Source organism: Rhinolophus hipposideros (assembly GCF_964194185.1).
Source record: "Rhinolophus hipposideros genome assembly, chromosome: 1".
NCBI lineage: Eukaryota > Metazoa > Chordata > Mammalia > Chiroptera > Rhinolophidae > Rhinolophus > Rhinolophus hipposideros.
The window spans coordinates 74,118,337-74,145,794 of NC_138047.1; the positions used below are offsets into that span (position 1 = coordinate 74,118,337).

The following is a 27,458-nucleotide window of genomic DNA, read 5'->3' on the forward strand; positions in this document are numbered from 1 at the left end:
GCAACTCTGAAGCTTTCAGCAAACTGAAATGCCTGCCTAGATCCTGCTCTGAAAACTTGGAAAGTGTACCTCCACCATAGTTTCTGAAACCAGGTTTCACATCAAAGGCAGAAAACATCAGTTTCTTTGTGTAGTTCAGAAACTAGTTAGTGGTCCTTCTCTCCAGAGAAGTAACTAAACAGATCCCTGGGAAGTGAGTCCAGTGAGTGCAGCCCAGGTGAGGTGTTTGGGGGGAGGAGCCAGGGTCTGTGGGGATCTACCTCCGTACTGGGATGGGGACAGTCTGGATAGAAGGGGAAATCGCCGTCGGCCTAGCAGCCATACAAAGAAGTCTGTATATTGGCCCTTCCTTGGTTGGGCAGAATGGTCAGCTAAGGACACCTGTCTTTTAGGAGACGAGATTTTTATCAGTGAAAGTTATCATTTTAGAAGTAGTTTGTCATGTTCTTCATCCCACCATTCAACCTAGCCTCATTCAGAGTCTTTACTAAAGTCACTGTATAGTCAACTCTGTTTTCCTGGTTGACGCAATATCATTTCCCTCAGTTTAGCTTTTGTTGGTTAAATTTTAAGAGAGGCTTTTGAAATAGAATTTGGATTTCCACAATGGAGGACTGGAGAGTCACCCCCGAAGTTGTTGTCCTATTCTTGCCCCAGGCCACGGTGGTTGTGGACCTTGTAGGCTGGTTCACCCCAGGCTCTTCCTTGCCTTACACTTAAATTACTGTGAAATTCATTCATCCATCATCCATCTGTCCATTCTTCAAACGTCAGAGACTTTTTCAGGAGATGGGGATACAAAGGTAAATTTGGAATCACACCTGCTCTGAAGGGGCTCTCAGGGTTTGTAAATGTGCCTGTTGAAAAGGCAATCACTTTATAATACCAAGTGTTTATAGCACTGCAGGCTCAGGCAGCAACAGCAGCCCAGATATCCTTACATGGCAGCACAACCGGCCCCTGTGGCTATGCTTATCTCCCAGGAACTGATACTGTGCTAGGCAGGAAAATGCCCCGCTCCTCTCTCCCCCCACAAAGATGCTCACATCTTTCTCCAGACTTGTGAATATGTTATGTTTCATGGCAAGAGGGAATTAAGCTTGCAGATGGAATTAGGCTACCAATCAGCTGATGCTGAGATGGGGAGATGATCCTGGATCATCCTGGGGGGGGGGGGGTCCACTGTAATTACAGTGTCTTTATAAGTGAAAGACGAAGGCAGAAAAAGGAAAACCAGAGACATGACAGAGTCAGAAGGAGTTGACCCACTGTGGCTGGCTTTGAAGATGGGGGGAATAGGGTCACCAGTCAAGGAATGTAGGCAGCCTCTGGAAGCTAGAAAAGGCGAAGCAATGGACCCTCTTTTAGAGCCTTCAGAAGAAAAGAAAGCAGCCCCACCAATACCTTGATTTTACATTAGGGAGACACAGTTCAGATTTTTAATCCCCAGAACTATAAGATAATAAATCTTGTTTAAGTCACTACGTTTGTGGCGATTTTTTACAGCAGCAAAAAGAAACTAGCACAGACAGGAATATTCCTGGTTATATGAAAAAAGAGGATTGAGTAGGTGCATCTTCCTAGAGCATCCTTTAAAAAATTATCTTCATACTCAGCATATGGAATAGGATGAAAATTTGGCATCCAACTTTGAAGATAAAGCAGAAAACTTCACATTCTTTCCCATGTGTGAGCTGCGTTGAACCCTGGGCTTCAGTCCCCCTCTCCGCCACGGTCCAACAGAAGTGTTCCAGAGACACTGATATGTCTGAGCGCTGCAGTCGGTGACTGCTAGACCACGCCCCCTTTTGTGCTTAGCAGAATGGTACACATCGGTCTTTCTAACTTAACATTTTAAAATTCATGTTCTTAAAGATGTGATAATTGGACTTTTATTTAAGGACTTAAAATACTCTATATCAAAGCATAACAACATCTAACATGTTTATAATCCTTTCCCAAACACTTCTTTATCGGTGCTTAAAACAGCCTTGTGAAGAAGAGCTAATTATTCTTACTTGTCAGAGGAGGGAACAAAAGCTAGCTAGAATGATTGTCCAAGATCAACAGGTATTGAGTGGCAGTGTTGGGTGTTTCCATGACGCTGGGGTGATACCAGGCAAACCACTGGAGGTGTTTCTCTGGAGTGGGTTACAGAAGGCGCCAGCCCCAAATTCAGCAAGCACCTGCCATGTTATGTTACGACTGTTCACAGAGCCCTGAGCCTGCACAGTGGCTGCTCTGGATTTTGGTGTCGCTGCTTTCATTATGACTGTAAAACTGTCACCGGCCCCTTGTCCTGATATGACGAGATCTGTTCTCATGAAAGGATCGCATTGACGAAAGACAGTGCAGACAATGTACAAGAGCGGGACTGGGGCTTCTGATAACTGCTACAGTGCTTTTTCGTTGTGATCCCAAGGCTACTGATGTGAGCTGGATGCAGAAAGAGGAGGAGACCAGAGTCTCTCATTCTATTCTGGGGCCAAGTTCAGAGACTGTCTTGGCTTTTAGCGATGCTCCCTTTCATTTTATAGCAGTGCATTATCTGGGCTCAGGTATCAGAAGCCACAGTTGTCTTTGTTTAAGTACATTGTGTGTTCCAAACATAGCAGAAAGGTTTTGTTTTGTTTGTAGTTTCATCGTTATTATTAAGGGGTTTACAACTGCAGAGGAGGTATTTTCCTTTCCTCATTATCTTTCTCTTACTCCAATCCAAGGCCTGTACTCTCTATAATGTTTCAAATTACCTCTTCAAAGAAGTCTTGCTGACCACCCATATAGATTATCAGTCTCACCCAACCCCATCTAAGTCGCTTGCTCTCTATTCCTTTACCTTGCTCTGTTTGTCCAAAACACTTCTCTCACTTGACTTCCTTTTTTTCCCAAACTTTTTTCTCTCTCCCCTGCCACAGGAGCAGATGCTATAGATCCTTTGTTCACTGTTGAATCCCAAGGGCCTAGACAGTGCCGGGCACATAAATCTCAGTCAATATTTGTTGAATGAGTTACTGAATTCTTTACATCTCCCCCAGGTCCAGTACAATCACAAGCCTGCAGTATAAAAGACCGTAGTAAAATAAAAAGCAAGAAGCCACAGTTAAGGGGGAAAAAACCCTTAATTTACTTTTTCTGCAGTCAAAGTTTCTAGTTTCTGATTGACTGATTGGGGGGAGGGAAGGATCCGAAGGGGAAAATGTCAAAAGTGTTGAGTCAGAACTGATCTCAGCCCCTGAATGATGTGCCCAAGCCCCCACAGCCTGGCTCCTGGGCGGAGCCCATTTCCCATTTGGACTGCCCTCCTCCAGATGGAAGTCAAAGCCATTACGCATGAGCACGGCCTTGTGCACTTAAGATAAGCAAAATCTTCATTTAGTTTATTTCATTAATTGAGTCGTAGAAGACAGTAGGGAGAACACTGTGAGTCTACTTTTTTGAGATCCACTGATTTGTTGCAAGTTTTTCTGAAACGAGTAAGAAAGAAGGGCAATGGAATAAATCCTCCTACATCCCAGTGCATCTGTTGGGTTTTGTTTTCATGGCTTTTGTAAAGTCTTCTTAGAAAACTTTCAGTTATTGCTTACAGTCTAGACCAGTGTCACCTCTACAAAGCTTTTCTGAAGCATTCCAAAAAAGGGGTTCTTCAGGGCCTCCGGGGGCCACCAGCATGCTTTGTTCATAGCACTGACATCGGTCCCTTACCCCATTCCTTTAAATGACTATCCGTTAAATGCTATCCATTGATAGTTCTGTCTGAGCACTATCAGGCCAGAAGTCATCTCATCATGCTTTGTGTCTCCAGTGTCCAGCTTAAGCGCCTGGCACATGGTACTCAATCAATATGGAGAAAATAAACAAGTGAATATGTGAAAAAAACAAGAGACTGCAATCCGGTTGTTAGCATTTGGACATTCTTTCTGGGGAAAGTATTTGAAGATGGTTTGTTTTTTTGTTTCCTTCATTCAGGCACTCTGATTGTTCTGAAACATCCTTATCCAAGAGAAGTGGAAGAACCTTCCATTTATGAATCCGTCCGGGTTCACACGGCAATGCAGACAGGAAGAACAGAAAATGACCTGGTACCCACTGCGCCTTCCGTAAGTGGCCATTGGTCTCACTCAGCTCTGTCAGCGTCTGTTAGTGATAACGTGCAAGAAGAGTAATATACTGTTTAAAGTGTCTTTGTTCACTTAAAAATTCTAACTTGGGACATAAAACTTGGAAAGGAAATTACGTTTGAAGCATATGACTCAGTTCATCGGGTTCAGAGTAAATCGTAAAAAAAGTACAATGAGATTGTGAGAGGATTTTAAATACTTAGAAAATGACAATTAAATCCCCATCCTTACTTCGCTAAACGAGGTCATGGTAGAAGGAGTGAGAGATGTTTACGTTCCCACAGTTAGATACACTATTATTCTTCAACAAGTTTCTGAAATGAAGAAAAAATTTTTCTTTTTCATTTCAACTGTCTATGGAAGAAAAATATTTTCCACTTTACTATACCCCCCCTGGGATGTTCTTTTTTCCGAGCCTTTTTTTCCTTCACTGAATGAAGGGTACAGATGGAAAACACTTGCACTTCTTTGCAGTGTGAGCCATTATTCAGCTTCAGTGCACCAGACCACTCATTGTTCTTCTAAGAGTCCAAGTCCGTTTGTTCTGTGAGCCGTGACCTTGCAAAGATTCGTCTCCAGTACCCTCTTCCCTTCAGTACGGTCACGGCTCTTCTATTCTTTTTCTCTTCTTTGTTTGCTGAACACTCCTGGTATAAGACATCTGGATTTGTGGAGACGTAAAGAGGACAACACAAATGGAGTATCAAGAACTAATTCTAGACAGCAACCACTTCACTTGAAAAATAATTACTTGAAGATATTCAGCTACAAATTATATTAAAATACGTGTGATCTTTCTGTCCCTGCAGTACTTCTTCTACTCTGCCACCGCAGACATCTCTCCTAAAAAGCAGATTCACCACATGACCTTCGTGCTTAACATCCTTCCATGGTGTCCACGGTCTTCTCCGCGGGCCTGGACTCTGCTCACCCCTCTGGCCTCACCACATGCGACTCTTGCACTCACGCTGTGGAGCCTGCCTCTCAGCAACGTGCATTTCTCTGACTGCTCCTTCTCCCCTCCCTGCATCTAAAATGCTACCCATACCTCACTACTCCCTTGTTTTTCAAGACTTGCATCAGGGATCTGTATCTTCCAGGAAGCCTTCCCAGACCCCTCCTAGTTTTCTGTAAAATGCCCCTCTTCTGTGCTCCCAAGCAGCCTCTGCTTATCTGTATTCTGGAATTGTCATACCAGAGGCTAACCACCCTCCCAGCAGCCTGACACGTCTCAGGACAGGAATCATAACTTATTTTTGTAACTTTATAGCCTAGCCAGGTTCAAGACACACATTACATTTCTGTCACCATGCTACATCTACTCAAAACTAAGACTCCTGGAAATTGGTTGGGAGAGATAGTTTGGCTTTATTAGAGTTGGAAGAGGAAACATCAGACCTCAGAACTGAAGGCATTTATGAGAGGAAGATAATAAATAGTCGTCAGAACAGACCAAAGGACAAATCAAGACCTACTCTTTAACCAATTCTTTATTTTCCAGTCAACCCGATCATTCCTAACTTTCCCCTTTTCCCATCCTTACCTCACCACCAATCTTCCACATCTCTTTCACTTGTCCTCTCAGTTTAACTTGACATTCTCCTCTGTTACACTTCTCCTAAGATCTCTGCTCAAGGTCAATCACACCATGCCCTACCACGTGTGCCCTTTATTAACAGTAAAATGCAGGCAATTTCTAACTTGTATAGCTGGTGTGGGTATGAAATGTAGCATACTTAAGTAGAAATAGACCACTTTAGTCCAAATTCTGTAAGCCTTATCATACTTATGTGCTCACTCCGGGTTATCATACAGATTCACCTGCCCAAGTATCTAAATATGACCATACACACAAGGTACTGTATAGTGGAGTTTTGAAAACAGTGGTGAGTGAACTGTTGAGAAGGACTGCACTCACACTATAAAATGAGAAGTCTATGAAGTTTATTGTGCGTTAATATAAACAGGAAACTATAAAGGTTTACTAGTAGATACCGAAGTGTCTCTTGTTAGTCCTCACTAAGGAATGATTGACAGTTGGTCAGCTGGCTGGGGAAACAGTTCTGGTCTAATCAGACACTACTGTCCTTTACTGAACACAAGAGTTCTCAACCTTCCCTCTTACCCACAATGCCCACATGATACTGCACCTCCATCTCTAAACTGAGAGTTCCGAGGACTTCCAGATTTCTGCTTTCATTTTGGGGGATGCAAGTCTTACACAAGCTCTGGCAGTAGAGGAAGAGAATTAAGGCCAACTTACAGAAAAGAAAGAACTTCTTGCTTAAAGTGAAAATGAAAACAGATACCCTATTGCCCAGAAATGTAGACGCTTTTGTAACACTGTTTAACGTCCTCTGGCAACTGCATTTGGGGAAATAACTATTTATATATTTTATAAACAGCATAGGGTTGGGTTCCTGAGATAGGATAAAATTGAACTAATTCACTTATTTAATTTCTTTTTTAAGTGCCTACGATAAACCCAGGACTGCTTTAAGGACTGGGGGTTTGGTAGTAAATTAAGCAAAGGTTCTGCCTTCATTGAGCTCCTGTTCCAGTGGGGAAATCAAAGAAAATAATCAACTTAATAATATAAAACCAATAGTAATTCATCATAAAAAGAAAAGGTAGGATACAGAGAGAAGAAAGAAGCAAGGGAAACCTCTTTGAAAACGTGACATTTGAGCAGAGGCTTCTCTGAAGGAAAAGAGACTCTTGTCAAAAGGTGGGACAGTGTTGCAGGCCTAGAGAACAATACAAAAGCCCTGAAGTGGGAACTAAATTGAGGTGTTTTAAGGACTAACAAGATCATCGTGACTGGCTTGGAGGGAGTGGTAGGAAATAAGATAGTTGAGGTAATTAGAGGTCAGGTCATGTAAGACAATGGAGTTCTCAAGCTTGATCTACCACTTAGCTGAGTGTTTGAAAACTTCTGAGAATGTTGTAATTGTCAGTGCTTTGGGCACTACTAGTATTAGTGGATGTCAAGAACTGCAAACAGTCTGAGACTGTACCCACCTGCAAGCTAACAGGTTAGCCTACCAGTTTCATGGGTGTTGATAGATGGCACCAGACTTGTTAGCCTTCTCCTCTAGAGGGTGACACTGTTTCTATCTATTAAGGCTGTTTGCTATGCAAACATGTTTTTAAATTTGGTCTGGGACAAAAGACTGTTAGTGTCTTGCTTACAAGATGCACAGAAACAAAAGAGACCCCTGGAGAATTGTTTCCCAACAAGGGGCAGGAGTCATGGAGGCGAAATATGCTGCATAGTGAAGAAGTATCCTGCCCAACATGTCAGTTGTACCTCCTATATACAACATGAAGGAACTTTTAGGACAAGGCAAAGAATTTAGTTTTGTTCTAAGTGTTGACAAGAAATTCTGAGATTTTTTGAGTAACATGATTTGCTTAAGTTTTTAAGTTTTAAAAAGATCATTCTTACTACTAAGCGGAAAACGGAATGGGGGCAAAGTTGGAGGCAAGGAGCCCAGTTAGAAGGGTATTTACTTGGACTGCTGGTATCCTTGCCCAGCAGTCCAAGTAAAAGATGATGGTATTTGAAACTAGGGAAGAGGTGATAAGAATGGATGGTTAAACCGGGAGGAAGGAATAACCAGTCAGTTTCAGAAAGCGTTTTGAAGGTAAAAGGAACAAGAACTTACTAATGGATTGAATGTGGTAAGTAAAATAAAGAACAACAGAGTAAACACCCCTCCATTTATTGAGATGACTAAGATTGTAGGAAGAGTGGTTTGGGGGGTGGGAAAGAGGAGTTGAGTTCTGTTTTGAAGCTGGGAAAATATGAGACACCAATTAGTTATGTTGATAGAGATTAAATGAGATACTGTATTTTAAGTGCCTCTTAAATGTTGGTTTCCTTAGCTTTCCTTTTGTGGTATTCGTTTTAACAACACTCTCCTTCTAAAATTTCCATTCCCTTTACTTCCGCAACATCTTTCTCTCTTTATTCTTTTATCTATTTAACACATTTTATAGCTCCTCTTCTTAGATGCTTCCCTTATATGTTTTCTTTTCTTAGTGTTCTGCCTTTGACTCTCTTCTCATAGTTAAACTTTTAGTGTCTATTCTTCTAGCCTTTTTCTTAAATAAATATATATTATACTTAATAGATAAATATAAATATATAATGAGCTCTTCACTGTAAATAGTTACAGTATGCTTGCTTAACTAATTATATATTGTAAACATGTTCCATGTCATTACATAATCTCCTAAAACATCATTAAAACAAATTCTTTAGTATTCCATTATTTGGCTATATCATAATTTATTTAGTTAATCCCTATTATGTTTTCACATGTTATTTTTGTTGTTGTTTGAGGTTTATTGAAAACATACATTTTATTGTTAGTTTAAATAATTTCAAAGTTGCAGAAAAATTGCAAAAACATTACAAAGAAATTTGTTTATTCCTGAACTATTACAGATTAAATGACCTACAAAATGCCCCATCACCCCAGTACTTCAGTGTGTTTTTCCTACACACAAGGGCATTTGCCTACACTACATGACCACATAGAGCCATTCAAACTAGGAAATTAACACTGATAGAGTGCCACCATCCTATCCGGATCTCATTCAGGTGTCACCATTTTTCCCAATAAGGTCCTTCAGAGCAAAAGAATCCAATCCACAACCAAAAGTTGCATTTATTTATCCTATTTCTTGAGTGTTCTTCACTGTGGAACACTTCCCCAGTTTTTCCTTTTCCTTTCCTTCTTCTTCCTTTTTCCTTTTCATGACTTCGCATTTCTGAAAAATTAAAGGCCAGTTATTTTGTGAACTGTTCCTCAGCTTGATTTCTCTGATGTTGCCTTGTGATTAGATTCAGGTTTTGCATTTTTAGTAGAAACACCACAAAGGTGATGCTTTGGGCTTCTTAGTGCATCCTCTCAGGTGGAACATAATTTCAATTTGTCTCATTACAGTCTGTTTGATTACTTTATTGAATGTTGTCTGTGAGGTTTCTTCACTCTGAAATCACTTTATTGCCTTTGTTATTAATACATATTTTGGGGAGGTTGAGACTAAGTAAATATCCTGTTCCTCATAAACTTTTATCCATCAGTGTTAGCATCCATTGATATTTCTTGGCTGTTTAATTATTACTATATTGTTGCCAAATTGTGATTCTGTTTTTCCTTGTACATTTATTGGTTGTCATTCTACTATAAGGAAAAGCTTTTTATTGTCTGAATTTGTGCAATTATTTATTTTTATGTATTTATTTATTATTTATTTATTTGTATATCAATGAATTATAATCAGGACTCCTATTATTTATTTACATCTTTCAAATTTTCCCAGATTTGGCCAGTAAAAGCCTATTCAAGGTGACGTCTGTGTCCAAATAGCTCCATAATTCATAGAGAATTTTCTCACTTTCTGGTATGGCAAAATGTTCCAAGCTTATCTTGTACATTGCTTGCATCCAGCTCTACAACCAACAATTTCTCCAAGAAATTCTGTCCTTTTTTCTGGAGAGTGTACTTTACAAATCAAGATCTAGGTGCTACATGCATATTGTTGTCAGGATGTCACTCTCGCAGCCTGCTCTGAGAACAGAGCTAAGAAAGGTATATATGCATATACCTACGTACACATACCTTTATTGAAGTCTGTATTTATTTTTCTTTCTATTTCCCTATCTGTCTGTCTGTCTATCTCTCCATCTATATATCTCTATCACCTATCCATGGATTAATACCAGTACCTCCAGTCCTAATCCAACACCACAAGGCTCATTCTAGTTTTTCCGCTTTTCATATATGTAATTCCCTTCTCCTACAGTGAAGACTATGAATTCCATTATCTCCAATACACTTACTTATTTGTGATCAATCAAATATAAGCAATCTCCTGTTGCCTGGGAACTACTGCCTGACCACTGCCACTTCCTCCCCCACCACAGATGTCCACTTAGGCTGACTTGGTTCTGAAATTGTGCCCTGGCTGCCATCTCCACCCCTTTAGGCCCAAGCTCTCCTCACCCTGCCAGGCTTCAGTGCCTTGCACTAAGCTGCCACCGCCACTGTTGTCCACTGCTCTCTGTACGCTGCTTGGGACCACTCTGTACTAAGATGTATGAATGCCCTGCACATGCTCACACTGATGAGCTCCACCCCACCTGATGGCTTTTGACTAAATTTAAGGCAGGAGGGCAGGTAGAAAGGATGCTAGGAAGGCTAATCCTTTATTTTTAAACGTTTAAGTTGTTTCCAATTTGGTTCTCTTATAAACATCTTTCCTGTTAAAGATCATAGATTTTTTTGTCAAAGATAAGATAAATCTGCTATATAATTATTTCCTTTCTTATATCCTGACATCATGAATAAAATTAATACTTTCAGCTCTTCCCGCTGCAGCCAGCCTTCCACTTACTTCTAAAACCTTAGATAAATCACTAAACTTATATTTTTTGGATGGAGATAAGATAGAGTAGCATAATTCCTTAACTCAACTTCAATGAACAATTCTATAGGGTATTCTATATAACAATTTACCCTTAAGTATTTTTACCTCAGCAGACAACAACCCAAAATCTTAATTTTTGCTATTTCCATAATATAATAACAAAATTCAGTTCAATTTCTTTTAATGTCAAAATAAATCAAATTGATTATATGAAATCAAATTCACCAATATGGTTTGATATTATTTAAATGAACACCTGGGAAGTTCATCATTACTTTAATGCCATAAGAATTTAAAACTAAGTGGTCATATATTATTTCTCATTTTAACTCTTTTTACTGTGTTAGTGTTTGTTCCTCTTTCTATTGGGTAGGGAGAATTCACCTCAGAAAAAATACTCTGGAAACTCCCATAAAAAGAACCTTGTTGTCAACCAAGTAATTTCCCAGTTTCTATTTATTTTTTTCTTACTAATGTGACATATTTTATAATATAATATTAGAACAAAATATCTTACCAAGAACTCAATTTCTGCAGAAATTTATGAAATTATAAATTTCTTCATCTTAGGGTCATTGTTTTATACAAATTTCTATTAACACTGTGCCCCACTATTCCTTATATTTCCAAGTGTGTGATGTTGTTACCCTTGAATTAATGATATGTGAGTTAAAAGAAATGACTCATTCTCACTTCAAATCCCTATTGGATGAACCATGTATAAATAAACCTGTACTCCTGAAAGTCTGTTCCATGGAATACAGGTCTCAAGAGATGGTCTATGAAAAAATAAAGGGGGTAGTGGTGGGGAGTTGGTGGAAGATTATGCAATAAAATAAACGTTGGAAATGCTATTTCTAATATTCTCTCTTAAAAATTCACAAAGCACATTAGCATAATATAGATTCTGGAAAGCTCAGAAGTAAAGAAATCCCTTTACTTCACTTAATCCAGAGTTTTCCAAATATCTTGACCCAGTCTCAATGTGTGTGTGCATGTTTATGTGCCTACCATCCTATATGAAACAATCCTAGCAGCTGGGTTTCACATGATACACTTTGCCCAAGAATAACTTTTGTAAGCAATGTGATGTGCAAATAGCTAACTCCAGTTAGAAGAGAGTATTTTAATTGTCGTCTGTTGCTACAGAATTATGCCAGATGGTCTAACAACACAGGGAGGATTTTCAAGTGCCTAGGTGAAGAATGAAAGGTGATTATTTCAAGATCAAAGGCAAACTTGTGTTTCATTTAAAAACGGACAGAAACAGAAAGACAGAAATCATGTTGTGATAATTCTGGGCTTCACTTGGTGCTTCTTTCTTTTTCAGCTGGGCACCAAAGAAGGTTACCTCACCAAACAGGGGGGCCTGGTCAAGGTAAGGGTGCATGTATTTGCTAGCGCCAGCCACAGAGAAAGAGAACACACCATGTACACTCAGCTCTCATTTTGACACTTTTTGAAGGATAATTGCCCCTCATTTTGACGGGTTATAATGTTTACCTGTTTCAAGAGTTCATCTTAATGGCTAATATTGGTTAAAATTCTGGAAAATTACTTGACTATCCTTTGGCAAAGGATGTATGAGAGTAGCTTACAGTCAATACCCATGGGAAAAAAAAATACAATTCTCTTGATGGAATAATCCAGGATGAAAGTAGCAAGTAAATTCTAGAACATTTCTTTTCTTCTTAACTTTTTTTTAACAAAGAAGAAGGAAAATTGTATAAAATGTTACCTGAAAATAGGCCCAAAACATCAATGTTTTAAAAAAGCCCCCAAAAAACATAATTTAGTACTTTATTGGAGGGGGGGAGTTGTTCTACTATATTAGGTAGTACCATTCGATAGTACCATTAAAGTTACTGTGTTTTATTTCACTGTTTCAAAAAGACCTTTATTAAATATCTCTACTCCTTTCTATTTTAAGAGTTAGGGCACTTAACCTCTCTCACAGGTACTGGCCTGCTTGAATTGAATCTAAATATTTAGTTATTTGTGTCTCCACTAAGCTGGATGCTCCCTAAGGACAGGAAGTAATCATATTCATAACACATTTATTTTTAAATCCATTGTTACTTCTTTTAACGGGGCACCTTGACCCCCAGGATAAGATTATTGTTCTCTTAGTAGATAAGGAGACAGGAAAGATCCAAGATGGCAGAGTAGATAAATACTGTGTCTGCTTTCTTCCATGAAAACATTAAAATTACAACTAAATTATACACCAATCAACATGGACAACCATCTGAAGTCTAGCTGCACAGAAATTTTATAACAAAGGATATAAAGAAGAAGCCACGTTAAGACTGGTAGGAAGGGTAGAGACTTGAAATGCTCCAGCCCCAAACTTCTGTATAGCAGGTGAGAATCAGCAGGCATATCTTGGCTGTAGAGTTTCCCCAAGAGAAATGAGGGTCCCCAGCCTCAAACCAGGCTCCCCAACCCAGAGTCCTGGTTCTGGGAAGAGGAGCCCCCACAACATCTGTCTGTGAAAAACAGTGGGGATTTCAACCATCCGGGTAGGACGGAAGGCGGTGGAAAACCCAGATGTCCTCTTAAACAGCCTGCACACAGACTCACTCGCAGGCACTCACTTTTGGCTCCAGTGGAGGGACGGTGACCCAAGGGGTGTCAGAGGCATGCAGGGAGCAGGCTGAGGTATGTAGCTTTGAGACCAGGGCTGGAGGACAGTTGCCATTTTCCCTTTGTGAGGTTCTCCTTGCACGCAGCCAGCAGGCAGCTGCCATCTTTAATGTGTTGAGCTCTTCCTCTATGCTTATGGCTAAATCTGAATCTGATTGGTCGGGACTCTGCCCTGCTGACTCCCTCAGGCCCCACCCCCACCCAACCCCATCAATGCCAAAGGCACTTTCTCAGCAAGCACTCTTGGAAAACTATCAGAGACCACGGGCCCCAGGTGGGCAATGACTGGCCTCATTGTTCTCTGAGACTTTTCCTGAGTAGCTGCAGGCTCAGCACTGGCACCAAACCAGAATCTACATTAACCTGGTGAACACAACTCTTCCCACTCTAATGGCTCTCTGAGATCCTGCCTTACCCAATACACATACCACCCAAGGCATTATCACAGCTGAACTTTAAAGGAGCACGCAGGTGGCAGCAGACCTCATGGCACCCTGGCTTTTTGCAGAGCTACCCCAGTCCTACTCTTGGCAGACATCTTCGGTTCTCTTTGGCCTCTCCCAGGCACCTTTAGGTTTAACACAGGCAGTGAAAAACTGAGAATCGCTTTGTAGCTCCTACGAAGTAGCCCCTGGTTGGTCACAGGCAGTGGGTGACCTAAGCTTGCACCAGAGTCACCCAAGAGGCCCCAGAACCTGGAGGTTGACTTCAGAAAACAGCAGAGTACCACCCAATTAGCCCGACAAGCAGTACACAGAAAGGGCAGTCTCAACAGGCACCAGAGCCTGCTGGGGTGAATCCTATTCAGTGAGGTAAGCCTCCCCACACAGCAGTCCATAAGCTGTGAATGTGGCCAAACCCCAGTCAGCCTGCGGGTCAATCCTACCCACTGATATGCCAATAGCAATCAAGACTCAACTATAACAGGACGGCACACACAATGCACACAAAGGACACTCCTGGAGCACCTGGAGCAGGTGAAAAGGAAGACTCTGCCAGGGCCCCAGAGAGGACATATTATATAAGGCCACCAGGCCAAGACTGGGAGATACAGCAAATCTACCTAATAGAGAGAAACAAACACAGAGAGGCAGCCAAAATGAGGAAAGAAAGAAATACGTCTCAAATAAGAGAATTGGAGAAAACTCCAGAAAAAGAACTAAATGAAATGGAGGCAAGCAACCTACCAGAGACAAAGTTCAAAACAATGGTTATAAGGCTGCTCAAGGAATTTAGTGAGAATTTCAACAAAGAGAGCGCAAGCATAAAAAAAGCACATAGAAACCATAAAAAATATGAATAATAGAATAGAAATAGCTACATATCTATCAGCAATTACTTTCAATGTAAATGAAGTAAACGCTCCAATCAAAAGACACAGGAAGGCTGAATGGATAAGAAAAAAAGACCCTCACATATGCTGCCTATGAGAGACTCACTTCAGATTGAAAGACACACACAGACTGAAATAAAGAGATGGAGAAAATGGAAATGGAAAAAGAAAAATCAGGGGTAGCAATATTTATACCACACAAAATAGACGTGACAGGAGACAAAGAAGGACCCAGTAAACCCACTTTTGGGTATTTATCAGAAGAAACCCAAAATGCTACTCGTGAGGTTCTGTGTATCCATATGCTCATTGCAGCATTGTTCACAATGGCCAAGATGTGGAGGCAGCCTGGGTGTCCATCAATGGATGAGTGGATAAAGAGTACCTGTTATATATATACAGTGGAATATTGCTCGGCCATAGAAGGGAATGAGTTGTTGCCATCTGTGGTGACATGGATGGACCCGGAAGGTACTGTGCTGAGTGGAACATATCAGACAGAGAAAGACAGATGCAATGTGGTTTTGCTTGTATATAGACTCTAAAGAACAAACTAATCAAACAAAAATATTAACAGAAACAAACTTATAGGTACAAAAAACATTTTGATGGTTGTCAGAGTAGGGGGTGGGGTTGGGGTGTGTATGAAAAAAGAAAGGGATTAAGAAGTACAAATTGGTTGTTAAAAAGTTATTATGGGGACGTAGGTTACAGCATACTGAATGCAGTCAATAATATTGTAATAACTATGTATGCTATCAGATGGGGACTAGATTTGTTGGGGTGATAGATGAGAGGGGGTTGGGGACAGGGTGAATAAAGGTGAAGGGATTAAGAAGCACAAATTGGTAGTTAAAAAATAATCATGGGAATGTAGAGTAGAACCCAGGGAATATAGTCAATAATATGGTGATAATTATGTATAGTGCCAAGTGGGTCCTAGACTAGTCAGAGGGATCACTTCTTCAATTATATAAATATCTAACCACTGTGCTGTACACCTGAAGTTAATAATTTCAACTGTAATAAAAAAAAATGGGGGAAGGTGAAAGGGAATAAGAATTCCAATTTTCCATGTGTAAAACAAACAAGTCATGGGGATGTAATGTACAGCAGATGGAATGTAGTTACTAATACTGTGACAGCGTGGTACAGTGTCACATGGTTGCTGGACTTATCATGGTGATCGCTTCTTTCAGCATGTTAATGTTAAATAATTATGTTGTACCCCTAAAACTGATATAATATTTTATGTTAGCTGTATTTTTAATAAAAATCTTTAAAAAATATATGGATAACAGCCAATGCTAATGAGGATGTGAGATTGATAGGATTTCATAAATTTTTTGTAAAATAGAGTTTATTTGTCAAAAAATAAATGTAATAAGACAGAAAAAAAAGGAGATAGTGAGGAAGGACAGTTTTTGCTACCAATGCCAAGGTTTAGAATATCATGTGGTCTGAGATTCCTAAACCTCAATTTGCATATTTGTAAAACAAGAATAATATTTGGTATTTTATAAGGATTGGCTATAATATATATGAACCTCCAAGAATAGCATGTAGCCCACAGTAGGTGCTCAAAAAATAATATCTATTATTAGAAAGTTAATAAGATGAAAAATTTAGTGGTTTGTTGTAAATACCCTGAATATTTATGATAGACTGTTTCTTTTAATTTGCTTAAATATGCTAATGATATCTTTGCTTTCACTGTGAGCTAATGCATGGAATCATTTTAATTTTTGTAGATATTTTAAAACTTCTTATTCAGAAATGACATCACAAGAATATTTTATTGTGTCTAATCTTCTAAATACATTTAAAACAAAAGGAAATTATTACCAGTTCAAATATTGCCCTCCTATATTCAAAACCTACATGTTTTAATTGTTTTTTTTCTCAGACCTGGAAAACAAGATGGTTCACTTTGCACAGGAATGAACTGAAATACTTCAAAGACCAGATGGTGAGAAACATGATAATACATTTGCCTTTTAAAAATTAGCTCTCTAGGTGAAAGGAACATCTACCTTTAAAATCCCTAAGATTTTCCTTATGAGTGCCTGAAATACCCAATAAATAAGTGGAGTTGTGAGTTCTTTTGCAAAGATGAAATGTGTATGCCGGAAACTGCTTTCTGGGACTGGTTAAATTAGGGCAATAGAATTATTCTCGTGCCACAATGTATTAACTGTTTCTTGCAGAAATTTTCCCCTTTGTTAGAAACATGTCCATTTCCCAGGCTCATTTCATTAAGCCAATTCAAATTTATTTTGTTTCTTCTCATTTTCATGATACAAAATTTCTGAGCAAGTAGAGATTTAAAAACAAAAGAGAAAAATGATTCCCTTCCTTGTTTAAAATCCATCTCCATCAAATTTAAATTGATAAATCAGTGTCCTCTTAGTGCCTGGTTTCATGAATGCCAACTTCCTAACAGGGAGTTTGTGACTTCCTTTAGTACCTTTCCTATTATCCATCCCCTTGGTGAAAGGAATATTGACAGTTGCACATGGTAGAAGATTTGTTAGGGGAATAAGTGATGAACAGAGTTTTGTGTTTTTTATGATGACATAGGTTGTTTTATGTTTTTTTTTAAGTCACCAGAACCAATTCGGATCCTAGACCTCACAGCATGTTCGGCTGTACAATTTGATTACTCACAGGAAAGGGTAAACTGTTTTTGGTAAGTTGTTTTTTAAAGGAAATATTTTTAAAAGTCTTCCTCCCAGACACATACTTTAGCTGAGGAATAAAAAACTGTGTGTCTTAATGTGTACAAATGTTTTGATCTGAGGGACATGGGTTTAACCCATGCATGGGATATATATATATATATATATATATATATATATATATATATATATATATATATATACACATATATATATATATATATACATATATATATATATATATTCCAAAAAATGCATTACATTTTAAGAAAGGAAAAAACTGTATTAAAATTGTAATAGTCAATATGTACTTATAACAAAAGATGAATACAAGTCATGTATATATATTTTTGGCACCCCTGATGTATATATGTGTGTGTGTGTGTGTGTGTGTGTATACTTTCAGCTGAGTGTGACATAATACCTCATTGAAAGTGTCTTAAACAAATAGGCAGGTCTGCTGGATTCAATTGATTAGGTTGCACACTGCATAGGCGTGATACACCTAAGGGGATACCATTCACATCTTAAATAGCTTTATTCCTTTGGAATTCTTCCCTCAATTTTAGTTATAAGTTTGTTGACTCCAATTATGGGTGATTTGTATTGTTATGACAATTTCTGGCAGATGGCACAAAAGTGTTTTGTTCTAACAATTAGTATACCATGACAATTTTCTAACTAGGAGAAGTAAAATATTTTGAGAAAGAAGTGTCTTACTTTTCACCAACTTTTATTTTAAAGTTTCCAAACATACGAAATTTGAAAGACTTATATATCCATATACCCTTCACATACATGCATCAATTGTTAATGTTTTGCCATATTTGCTTTATCTCCATGTACTTTGTTTACCTGAACCCATTGAACGTAAGTTGCAGGCATCGTGGCACTCTACCACTAACTACTGGAATATGTATCTCCTAAGAATAAAAATATCACCTATAGAACTTCAATACCATTGTCACACCTAAAAAATTAACATTAATTCTAACATTAACAGTAGTGAATATCTTTTTAAAAATTTGCGTAAAGGAACATATGAGCTAGCAGAGGTTCGTATTTCTCATATAACATAAAATTGGGAAGACGGCAGCTGCCTTGACAATGTCAGGTCCCATGTCTCCACAATTTTCTTGACCTTTTCTTCATGCTTGCTATTCCAGAGTTCATGTAAGCCATGAAGAAAGTTGTAAGGATGGCATCAACCATGTCTGTCCATTTTTATCAAGAAAACAGTTATTTTCCCAGAAACTCTCCTATCAGATTTTCCCTCTTATCTCTAGCCTGGGTCCCCTGGCCATCGGGGACAGCAGAGGAAGCTAGAAAAGGGGACTGGTATGATTATAATTAGCTTCAACAAATAATTTATCACCTGGAGTTCTATTAGTAAGAAGAAAGGAAAAAATTATCTGTATTAATAGCCAATTAATTACGTCTTCCACAGGGATTACAAAACAATGGCAATTCCAGAAACCAGTTTTGAATAGTGTGTGTGCAATATCCCTTCCTCCCCACCTCCCCACTGTCCGCTCACCTGTCGATTTGACCTCACATCAAGGTTTTCCTTTCGTACACAGGGACTGACCTCTCATCTTTTCAACGTTAGTTCCTGGTAGAAACAAAATATGCTGCTTAGGCTTCAGAATATAGAAACCCTGCTGAATTTCAGTTCAAGGCTTTTCTTTCTTTTTTATTCATGAGAAGGAAAAAGATTATTGGTATTTTGCATCTCAACTGTAAGGACAGGAAGTATGGGCAAGATATAAGTTAGGGCTGCCTCTATTACTCAAGTGATTTTGACTCTACAGCCAACAGACAATCAAATGAAGACCACCATATTCCTGGAACAAGTCGTTTCTTATCAGTAGGAAAGTTCATCTTTCCTCCAGCAGAGACTTAACTCATGGCTGGAAGTGGGCAAAGTGACGAGCTGAGAAGTTTCATTGTCTCTTTTTCTTGTCTTAAATACTGTGTTTCCCTGAAAATAACACCTAACCGGACAATCAGCTCTAATGCAATTATTGGAGCAAAAATTAATACAAGACATGGTCTTATTTTACTATAATATAAGACCAGGTTTAATATAATATAATATAATATAATATAATATAATATAATATAATACCTGGTCTTATATTAATTTTTGCTCCAAGAGACGCGTTAGAGCTGATTGTCTGGCTAGGTCTTATTTTCAGGGAAACACGGTAGTTAACATTGCAGAGGGCAGCGTTACCCTCATTGAAGCAAGCTAATAACCCAAATGCGTTCTTTCATCAAACTCTTTGCTCTTTCTTGTTTATTCTCAAATGTACCACAGGTTCTGAGTCATTTGACATATCAGGTGAATAAACACGGAAATGTTCTATTCTGTCTAAGACATGAAAAACAAAGGGATCTGGGGGTGTCTGGGACCTCTTTTTTCCCTTGAATTCTCATTAGAGAATATAAGTCTGGCCTATAATAATAACATGAATTTCCAAGTCCTCGACATTTCTGCGGCGTGCTGGCAGGAACAGCTGCAAATATACCAGTTCTTCACATTGCTTCCTCTGGCCCTTTATCAATTCATGTTTCCATGGAATACTCTAATTAGTGTCCAACTAATACATATTCAAGTAACCATCTGCAGTATCTTACCTTCTTTCTTTTGTCTTATCAGCTTAGTATTTCCATTCAGGACATTCTATCTCTGTGCGAAGACAGGAGTAGAAGCTGATGAGTGGATCAAGATATTACGTTGGAAATTGGTAAGTTATACAAGCATGATGGGTGGATGCCTAGTACTCAGAAATGGCACGCGGATGATTTGACACATATTTCTGTTCAATGAATCAGACTATACCCGGGAATCACTGGGATGTCTACTTGCAGGTTTGCGGAATAGTCTGTCGTTCTTCTGGGACATGGAAGGGATGGAGACGGGTAAAAGGAGAAAGGAGGATATGCACGGGGTCCCAGCCCCACACCCTTAGCCTTGAGACTATCTGTCTTCCTTTAAGTGTGAAGGCTGGCCTCATTTGCCAGGAGGAGGACATGTGGAACCAGGAGGTCAGATAGAGGAAACCTGATAACATTTCTACAGTAGAAAGTTCTTTAAAATTGCCAGAGAAAGAAGCTTACCAGAGGAGCCCAGCTTAGTTTCCAGTGTAAGCATTACTTTTTGCAAGTCAAGAACAAAAGGTGGTTTACTTTATCTGTTTTCTATATGCTCCCCAGGGAGGGAGATGGAGTGTTTTTAAAAATTTGCTAATCTCATACTTTTTAAGAATGTGTTTGCAAGTTAGTGAATTGTTAGCCAAGAGCTTTTTGTTAAAGCTTTATAAAATATCCTGTAGATACCATCTTGAAACTCTTGATGTTTTCAAAAGTAAACAACTTTTCCTAATTATTTTTTATGAAATTAGCTTATATATAGAATCTTGTTGAATGATACTGTCTAGATTTTGAGACTTTTGCTTTTGGTTCTTTCCAGTTTGAAATCCAAAGAAACATACCACTCATTTTGAGATAGTTCCAATGTATTTGATATTTAATGGGAAATATTTTGCCATATGAAGCTTTTGTACAGATATGAATCAATATTTTATTCTTTCTATTTTGTAATTTTGCAAGTGGCATATAATCATAGAAAAGTTAAGGTAAAAATATATCAAATAAACACATTTTCAGTGCAAATAAATACTTAAAAACAAAATAGAATCATTCTCTAGTGTTCTTTACCTGCTTATTCCACATAAAAATATATTATAAACATCTTTCCCTGTCAATAAATTTAGATCTATATCTTCATTTTGATTCATTAAATAGTATTGCATTTGTGGATTATTATAAGTATTAGGCCAATTCCCAATTTGTACCTGTTTTAACAACCACTTTATTATATTTCTCCTGAGAAAAATACCAAAAAAAAAAAAAAACCCAGATTCAAACATAGGGAGAGCACATGATAATTAATTTTTATAGTTGGATGGTTTCCTTACTGGCCAGCATGTCTTATTTCATATTTGTTCAAGACAGAGTTTCTTGTCTTACAATTGGTTAATAATACATCACATGAATACGTGTTTTATTACAGTCTCAAATCAGAAAGCAGCTCGGGCAAGGGGAAGGCACAATCCGATCTCGGTCATTCATCTTTAAATAGACCTTTCTTGACGAAGGATGCCCTATTCCAAGGAGCAGGGTGGCATGCTCACTGATGCTGAGCCATAGCAAGTTTCAGCTGGAAGCTGACTACGGATTTTTCTTAAAAAAAAAAAAAAAAAAAAAAAAAAAATCAAAAGCAAATGCTGATTGGGATCTTCCAGAACACACCACATTTGCTGACTCATGGAATACCACTGCCCTTCAAGATGCTGTCATCTCCTTGAGAACACCGAGTAGTCACCGTTCTGATGGAAACCAATGAAACCATCATGCCCAGAGTGCTCACTCTCAGAACATGCCACATAAGATAAAGGGTTTGTGTTTTCCCTCATTGTGGTCCCCACGCTTGTGGACGTTATTTGCCTGGAGTCCCACTCTGTGTCCTGGACAGCTCATCTGACACTTAGGCTGCGCTATGGACCAGCAGGGAAATAGCTGTACACTTTGAGGTTTAAGCTGCCTCTTCAGAAAGTATATTAAGATAGCAAACATCAAATATTGGGGGAGGGGACAGAGTTGTTTTGCTTTTGTTTTCCTTTATATTAAAAGAAATGAAAAACAATTTCCAAAACTAAAATGGAAAGTGTTTGCAGTACTTATTTTCTCTTTGTAAAAATCTAGTGGGTCCTTCCTTCCCTTATACTGATAAACCTGTGAGAGAGAATGAAATGTCTTATGGACAATTAGGTAGGATGATAAAGGAAGGCATAATCTGAAAAAATCTCTTTGAATCATTTTGGAGGACATGTTTTAAAAAGTGAGAAAAACCTAAGTTGAGGAAGGATAATAAAGTAGTAGATGACTTGTAAATAACAATAGTAGAGCACTTGTAAGCACTAAGTTATCTTTATCCAACATTTCTCCAAACAGACTGAAAGTGCTTTCTCAAGGAGAGTGTATTAATACAATGCCTTCCCCAGAGTGAGCTGTAGGTGTTGGTCTAAGGGAATCACTTGGCACTGAGATGGCTGAGCACCCGGTACCTTATTCAAGAGCAACTTCTGTTGCCAGTTGAGGGAACAACACTAAATCCACATGCAATGTGTAATGATTGACAATGTGCATTTGTTACATAGTATTTTCAAACTAGAATAAGGGGATAGAAAAGGGGGAAATGAGAGACTGTCATCCAGAACTCATAAGTAGATTCTGTTATCTTTATTAATACTCCTTTATAAGACAGAAGTTTGTAGAGTGAGAAAATGGAGGAGGAACCCAAAAAACAAAAAGATTATGGGGCAAAGCTGTGATATAACACTGCTCTTGCAGTCCAAAGGGATACTTTTGTTAAATAAGTTTTTTAAACATCCAGGACTCAGAAAATACATTAAATTTTTGTGTATTTCAAAAAGATTTTTAATGTATTTTGTTATGTTTCTATCATCTGTATAAAGTAGCTGTCACATTAAAATGTATTATGTTAAGTTTGCAAAGCAAGGAGTTACAAATGAATCCTGAGCTGTATGATTTTGTTTTGTTTTCTTAGAATACAGGGTGTTTCTTTGTGTAGGTGATGTTGTTTTTACCTTTTGTAAAATGTGTCATGTTTATTTATATTCTTTGATTCTGTTTATTAAAAAGCATAATTTTTCTGTGTCTGCAATATTTTGCTATTAAAATATATTTTTAATATCTGTAATTTAAAATCATTACAACTGATTAATATCACAAATAGCAGTGAAGAATCCATGTCGATTAGACCATAAGCAACGAAGGATTTGGAGTTGAAGTAGTAGCCTGGGTCCTCAAGGGTTTCTTAGTTCAATATGGAAAAGATAATAAATACCTGATTGTCGTGCGGGGTGTCCGGCGGGCCGGCCTGCGGGGTCTCTGCTCCCGCTCCCCACATAAGAACGCAGGACACGGTGAGGCCAAAAAGGAACACCCACGGAGCCATAGGTAGGGAAGTCATACCACTATAGTCTCACTGGAGGCTGGATTCACACGATGTGTGACCTGCTGTCCGCTTTGCTGCCAACCGACTGACTCTCCTCGACTCTCCTTACTCTCCTTCAGTCTCCTCGGCTCACCTCCGTAGCCGCGGCAGTTATATCAGTGACCAATGGCTTAATGGCTACAGCTGATGGCCAACCAGCCACAGCTGACGGCCATCCACTATCTGAGCCAGCACCTCTCCACATGAGGCAGGGAGCCTGGAAACTGCTTTCTGGGGCTCTGTCCCCACACTGATAATGTACAGATGTAAATAAGATAAATACTGCAGGTGAGGCACACGAAGCTATATGCTGGAGAATGTGCTGCAGTGGGATGAAGCCATGTTTTGGTGGGTTTGACATGAAAAGGGCGAGCTAACATATAAACATCATGTGATTAGCATTACGCTAGAGGCTTCACCTGCTCTCAGACACTCTGAAGAGTGGTTGTGATTTCACCTGAGAGGAGCCTGGTGAAGGGCCCTCAGCTACTTCTACAAGTCCAGGATGAGGGAGAATGTTTCGTGCCAATACCACATCTGAGTGGGATTGTTTGGGGGAATTGCCTGTGGGGTGTCTGTGCCAGACCATGTTTCCTAACAGGTATGTGGTTATCTTTAAAGGAAGTACTTCTTAAGACACAATCCAAGTATTAAGTTACAGTAGTCCACCGTTATCCACGGGAGATACAATCCAAGAGCCCCAGTGGATACCTGAAACCACAGATAGTATCGAACCCAATATATACTATGTATTTTCCGATACATACATACATATGATAAAGTTTAATTTATAAATTAGGCACACTAAGAGACTAACAACAATAATAAAATTGAATAATTATAACAGTACACTGTTGTGAAAGTTAGGTGATTGTGGTCTTTCTCAAAATATCTGGAATTTTCTATTTAACATTTTCAGAATGTGGTTGACTACAGGTAAAGGAAAAGCAAGACCACACATAAAGGGGGACTACTGTATTCTCAGAATTCTCCCTAAGAATATCTTGTCCCCCCAGAAGCACTGTTCCCTCTGGACCAAAGAGTCACCCCTGTGGTGGAGATGGCTATTCCTGCCTCTGAGGGAAACTGGCCCCCTGTTCCAGTCACTGGACATTAGAACACTCAGTGGGCTAGAGCCCTTCTCTTCACACCCACGTGGCATGTGAGAGAGTGGGCTCTCAGATCCTCACCTCTCCCAAACAGTAGGCATGCAGGTCAGGTAGTGAAGCTGTGTCCATTTCAAGCAGAGAGCAAGAGAACAATAAGGCGATCATCCTACTTCTGTCCCCCTCTACTACTTTAAGTCAGCTGCTGCAAACCCACGTTTGTCAAACTCTTCCCAGGCAAGCACAGTATGCAGCCGAGTTCCAGGCTTGAGCCTACACTGCTCACTACAGATTCAGGCTGTCTTGATAACGTGCTGAGCAGAGTTTCTTTAAACCATCTGTGGAGAAGGATCAGACTGCCTTTTCAAAAAATTTCAGACTGGGATTTTGCAAAATCCAACAAAACTAAGTTATTAGAAAAGTGAAATAAATAAAGCAAATATCACAATACCATTTTTTATTACCAGATTCTCCAGACATGAAGTTACTGGGTCACATTGCTGTAAGATTTTAAACACTCACTCTCCATTTCTGTACTTACCTGGTCACACATTACTAATGGACAGAACAGCCCAGTTTATGTGCCACATTTTGAGGAGCTCTGGTCTGACTGACTGGCAGGTAAAAAGAACCAAGAGCCTTCTTGAGAAACAAGGTAGAGAGGGTTGAGGTGCATGTTTTACTGATATGGACGTCCATGATAGGGTGATTCTGAACACATTCTTCCATTTCTCAGATGCTCAGCAAAACCCAAAGAAGTTGTTTCACTAGAGTCTCAAGGGACAGACACTGAGATTGTAAGTTGTGTCACATTTACAGCTGTGAAGATGGCCCCCTTAGCCTTCAGCAGCTTCTAGGCACCCATATTCTCTGTCAGTGGCAGTAGCCACGGCCAGGGCTTGGGGCCGAGTTCATTCCGGAGAGTAGGAACAAGAGCAATTGAAATTGGCAGGTGCCATATGGCCTCTGTGAAAACTGGTTTCAGAAGTAGAATACATGTAAAGGGCTCTCTGGGGACTCCCAGAAATATCTGGAAGGCATTTGAGAGGGACTGGAGTTTCCACAGAAGCAGCAAGGATGGAACCCGAGAAGTGATCCAGGGACTGCTGAACCTGTGGTCATTTCCCTAGTTCTAGAAAGTTGCAATATTGGTATAGACATACTCAACACTGGCAAAATACCCACATTGGTTTTCTGTCCCGTGGAGTGAGGGCTATTATGGTAAGAAAGGACAAATGTAACCAATGGAACCACCTCTACTGAGGATGATGATAAACCAAAAGCAATAGCACATTTCTGGAGGGATTTTGGAGATTAGTGCCAAAGACTGGATGGACGCAAGGGCTGTGGTTCCCACCATATCATCATTCGGCCGACCTATTTGGCCTGTGCAGAAAATAGATGAACCCTGGAGAACAGTGGATTACACAAACTTAACCCAATGGTGACTCCAATGGCAGCCACTGCTACAGATGTGATTCCATTGTTTAAACAAATTAACATTCCCTGATATCCGGTATGCTATTGATCTGGCAAAAGTTTTTTTCTCGGTAACTATTAGTAAAGTGCACCAGAGGCAGTTTATCTGGCAAGGCCAGGAAAACACCTTTCACTGTCCTACCTGAGGTACGAATGTATCAAAGCAGCAGAATACCTAATGGGATTCTGGATTTTGGAGACAATGTTATTTCTCATATTGCTCATGGAAGTTTTTGGTTTTTCCATGTTCTCCATCATCCCGAAACATCTGGCCTGATAGAATGGTGGAATAGCCTTTTAAAGACTTGGTTTATAGCACCACCTAGGTGGCAATACTTTGCAGGGCTGAGGCAATGTTCTCCAGGAAGCTATATATGCTCTAAATCAGCATTCAATCTATGGTGCTATTTATCCCATAGTCAGGATTCACGGGTCCAAAAATCAAGGGGTGGAAGTGTGCATGACACCACTATTAATCCTAGTGAACTTCTGGCACAATTTTCGCTTTCTGTCTCTGTGGTCTTATGCTGTGCTTGTCTAGAGGTCTCTGTTCCAAATGGAGAAATGGGGACACACCAGGGGATGCAAAGATTTCATTAATCTGGCATCAAGGCTGCCAACAGGCAACTTTTGAATCAAAAGGAATTACTGTACTGCTGGGATGATTGATCCTGATTACCAAGGGGAACTTGGGCTGCTATTGCACTACGGAGGTAAGGAAGAGCAAGTCCAAAACACAGGAGCTCCCCCAGGGGACCTTAGTACCTCCAACCCCTGTGACTAAAGTCAATGGAAAACTACAAAATTCAATTCAGGCAGGGCAACTAATGGCTCAAACTCTTCAGGAATTGAAGGTTTGGATCACCCCACCAAGCAAAGAGCCACAACCAGCTGAGGTGCATGCTGAGGGCAGAGGGAAAATGGGATGAGTAACGAAAGGTAATATATCAGCTACAACCACATACCTGGTTGGAGAAACAAGGACTGTGATTGTATTTATTTTGTTATGTATTTTGCATACATGCATCAAATATGTACACACACACACATATAGGAAGCAAGTATCTTTTCTTATCCTCTAACAAATCAGAAATAGTTAACATCACAGTATTTAAACTGAAGTGTATCAAGGAGATGAGTGAACAGTTCCCACGGACTTTGCATCCTCTTCTGGAGATAGGGTTAACATGTCCTCAGTTGTACTCAGAATAGTAGTACCATATTAAGAGAAGTACCACTTGGTTATTGTCTTTATTTGGAAATTAAATATGCTTTAAGATGTGTACATGTGCCGACAAGGGTAGACTGCAAAGGTTAGTTTTTATGTGTCATCTTGGCTAGGCCTCCCAGTTACCAGTTATTCATTCGGACATGAATCTAGAAGCTGCTATAAAGGTATTTTGTAGATGTGCTTAACATCTATAATTCGATGAATGTAAATAAGATATTATCTTCCATAATGTGGGTGGGCTTCATCCAATCAACTGAAGGGCCTTAAGAGCAAAACGGAGGTTTCCAAGGGGAAGAAATTCTGCCTTAAGATTGAAACCTCAGCTCCTGAGATTTTCCGGG

The 27,458-nt window shown here is 39.4% G+C and overlaps 1 protein-coding gene across 3 annotated transcripts in view; it reads left to right on the forward strand.

Annotated features, from left to right (window-relative positions):
• DAPP1 (dual adaptor of phosphotyrosine and 3-phosphoinositides 1) overlaps window positions 1-23,007 on the forward strand; it is a 52,657-nt gene extending 29,650 nt beyond the window's left edge. For 2 of the 3 annotated variants that reach the window (XM_081049305.1, XM_081049303.1), the window contains 6 exons: window positions 3,967-4,097; window positions 11,890-11,937; window positions 16,445-16,507; window positions 17,142-17,227; window positions 19,879-19,966; window positions 21,295-23,007. In XM_081049305.1, the coding sequence (XP_080905431.1) occupies window positions 3,967-4,097; window positions 11,890-11,937; window positions 16,445-16,507; window positions 17,142-17,227; window positions 19,879-19,966; window positions 21,295-21,363 (485 nt within the window). In that variant the 3' untranslated portion in view covers window positions 21,364-23,007. Of the gene's footprint in view, window positions 1-3,966; window positions 4,098-11,889; window positions 11,938-16,444; window positions 16,508-17,141; window positions 17,228-19,878; window positions 19,967-20,090; window positions 20,904-21,294 lie in introns of those variants that run through there. The other variant, XM_081049304.1, reaches the window with a different exon arrangement.
• The last annotated feature ends 4,451 nt before the right edge of the window (window positions 23,008-27,458 follow it).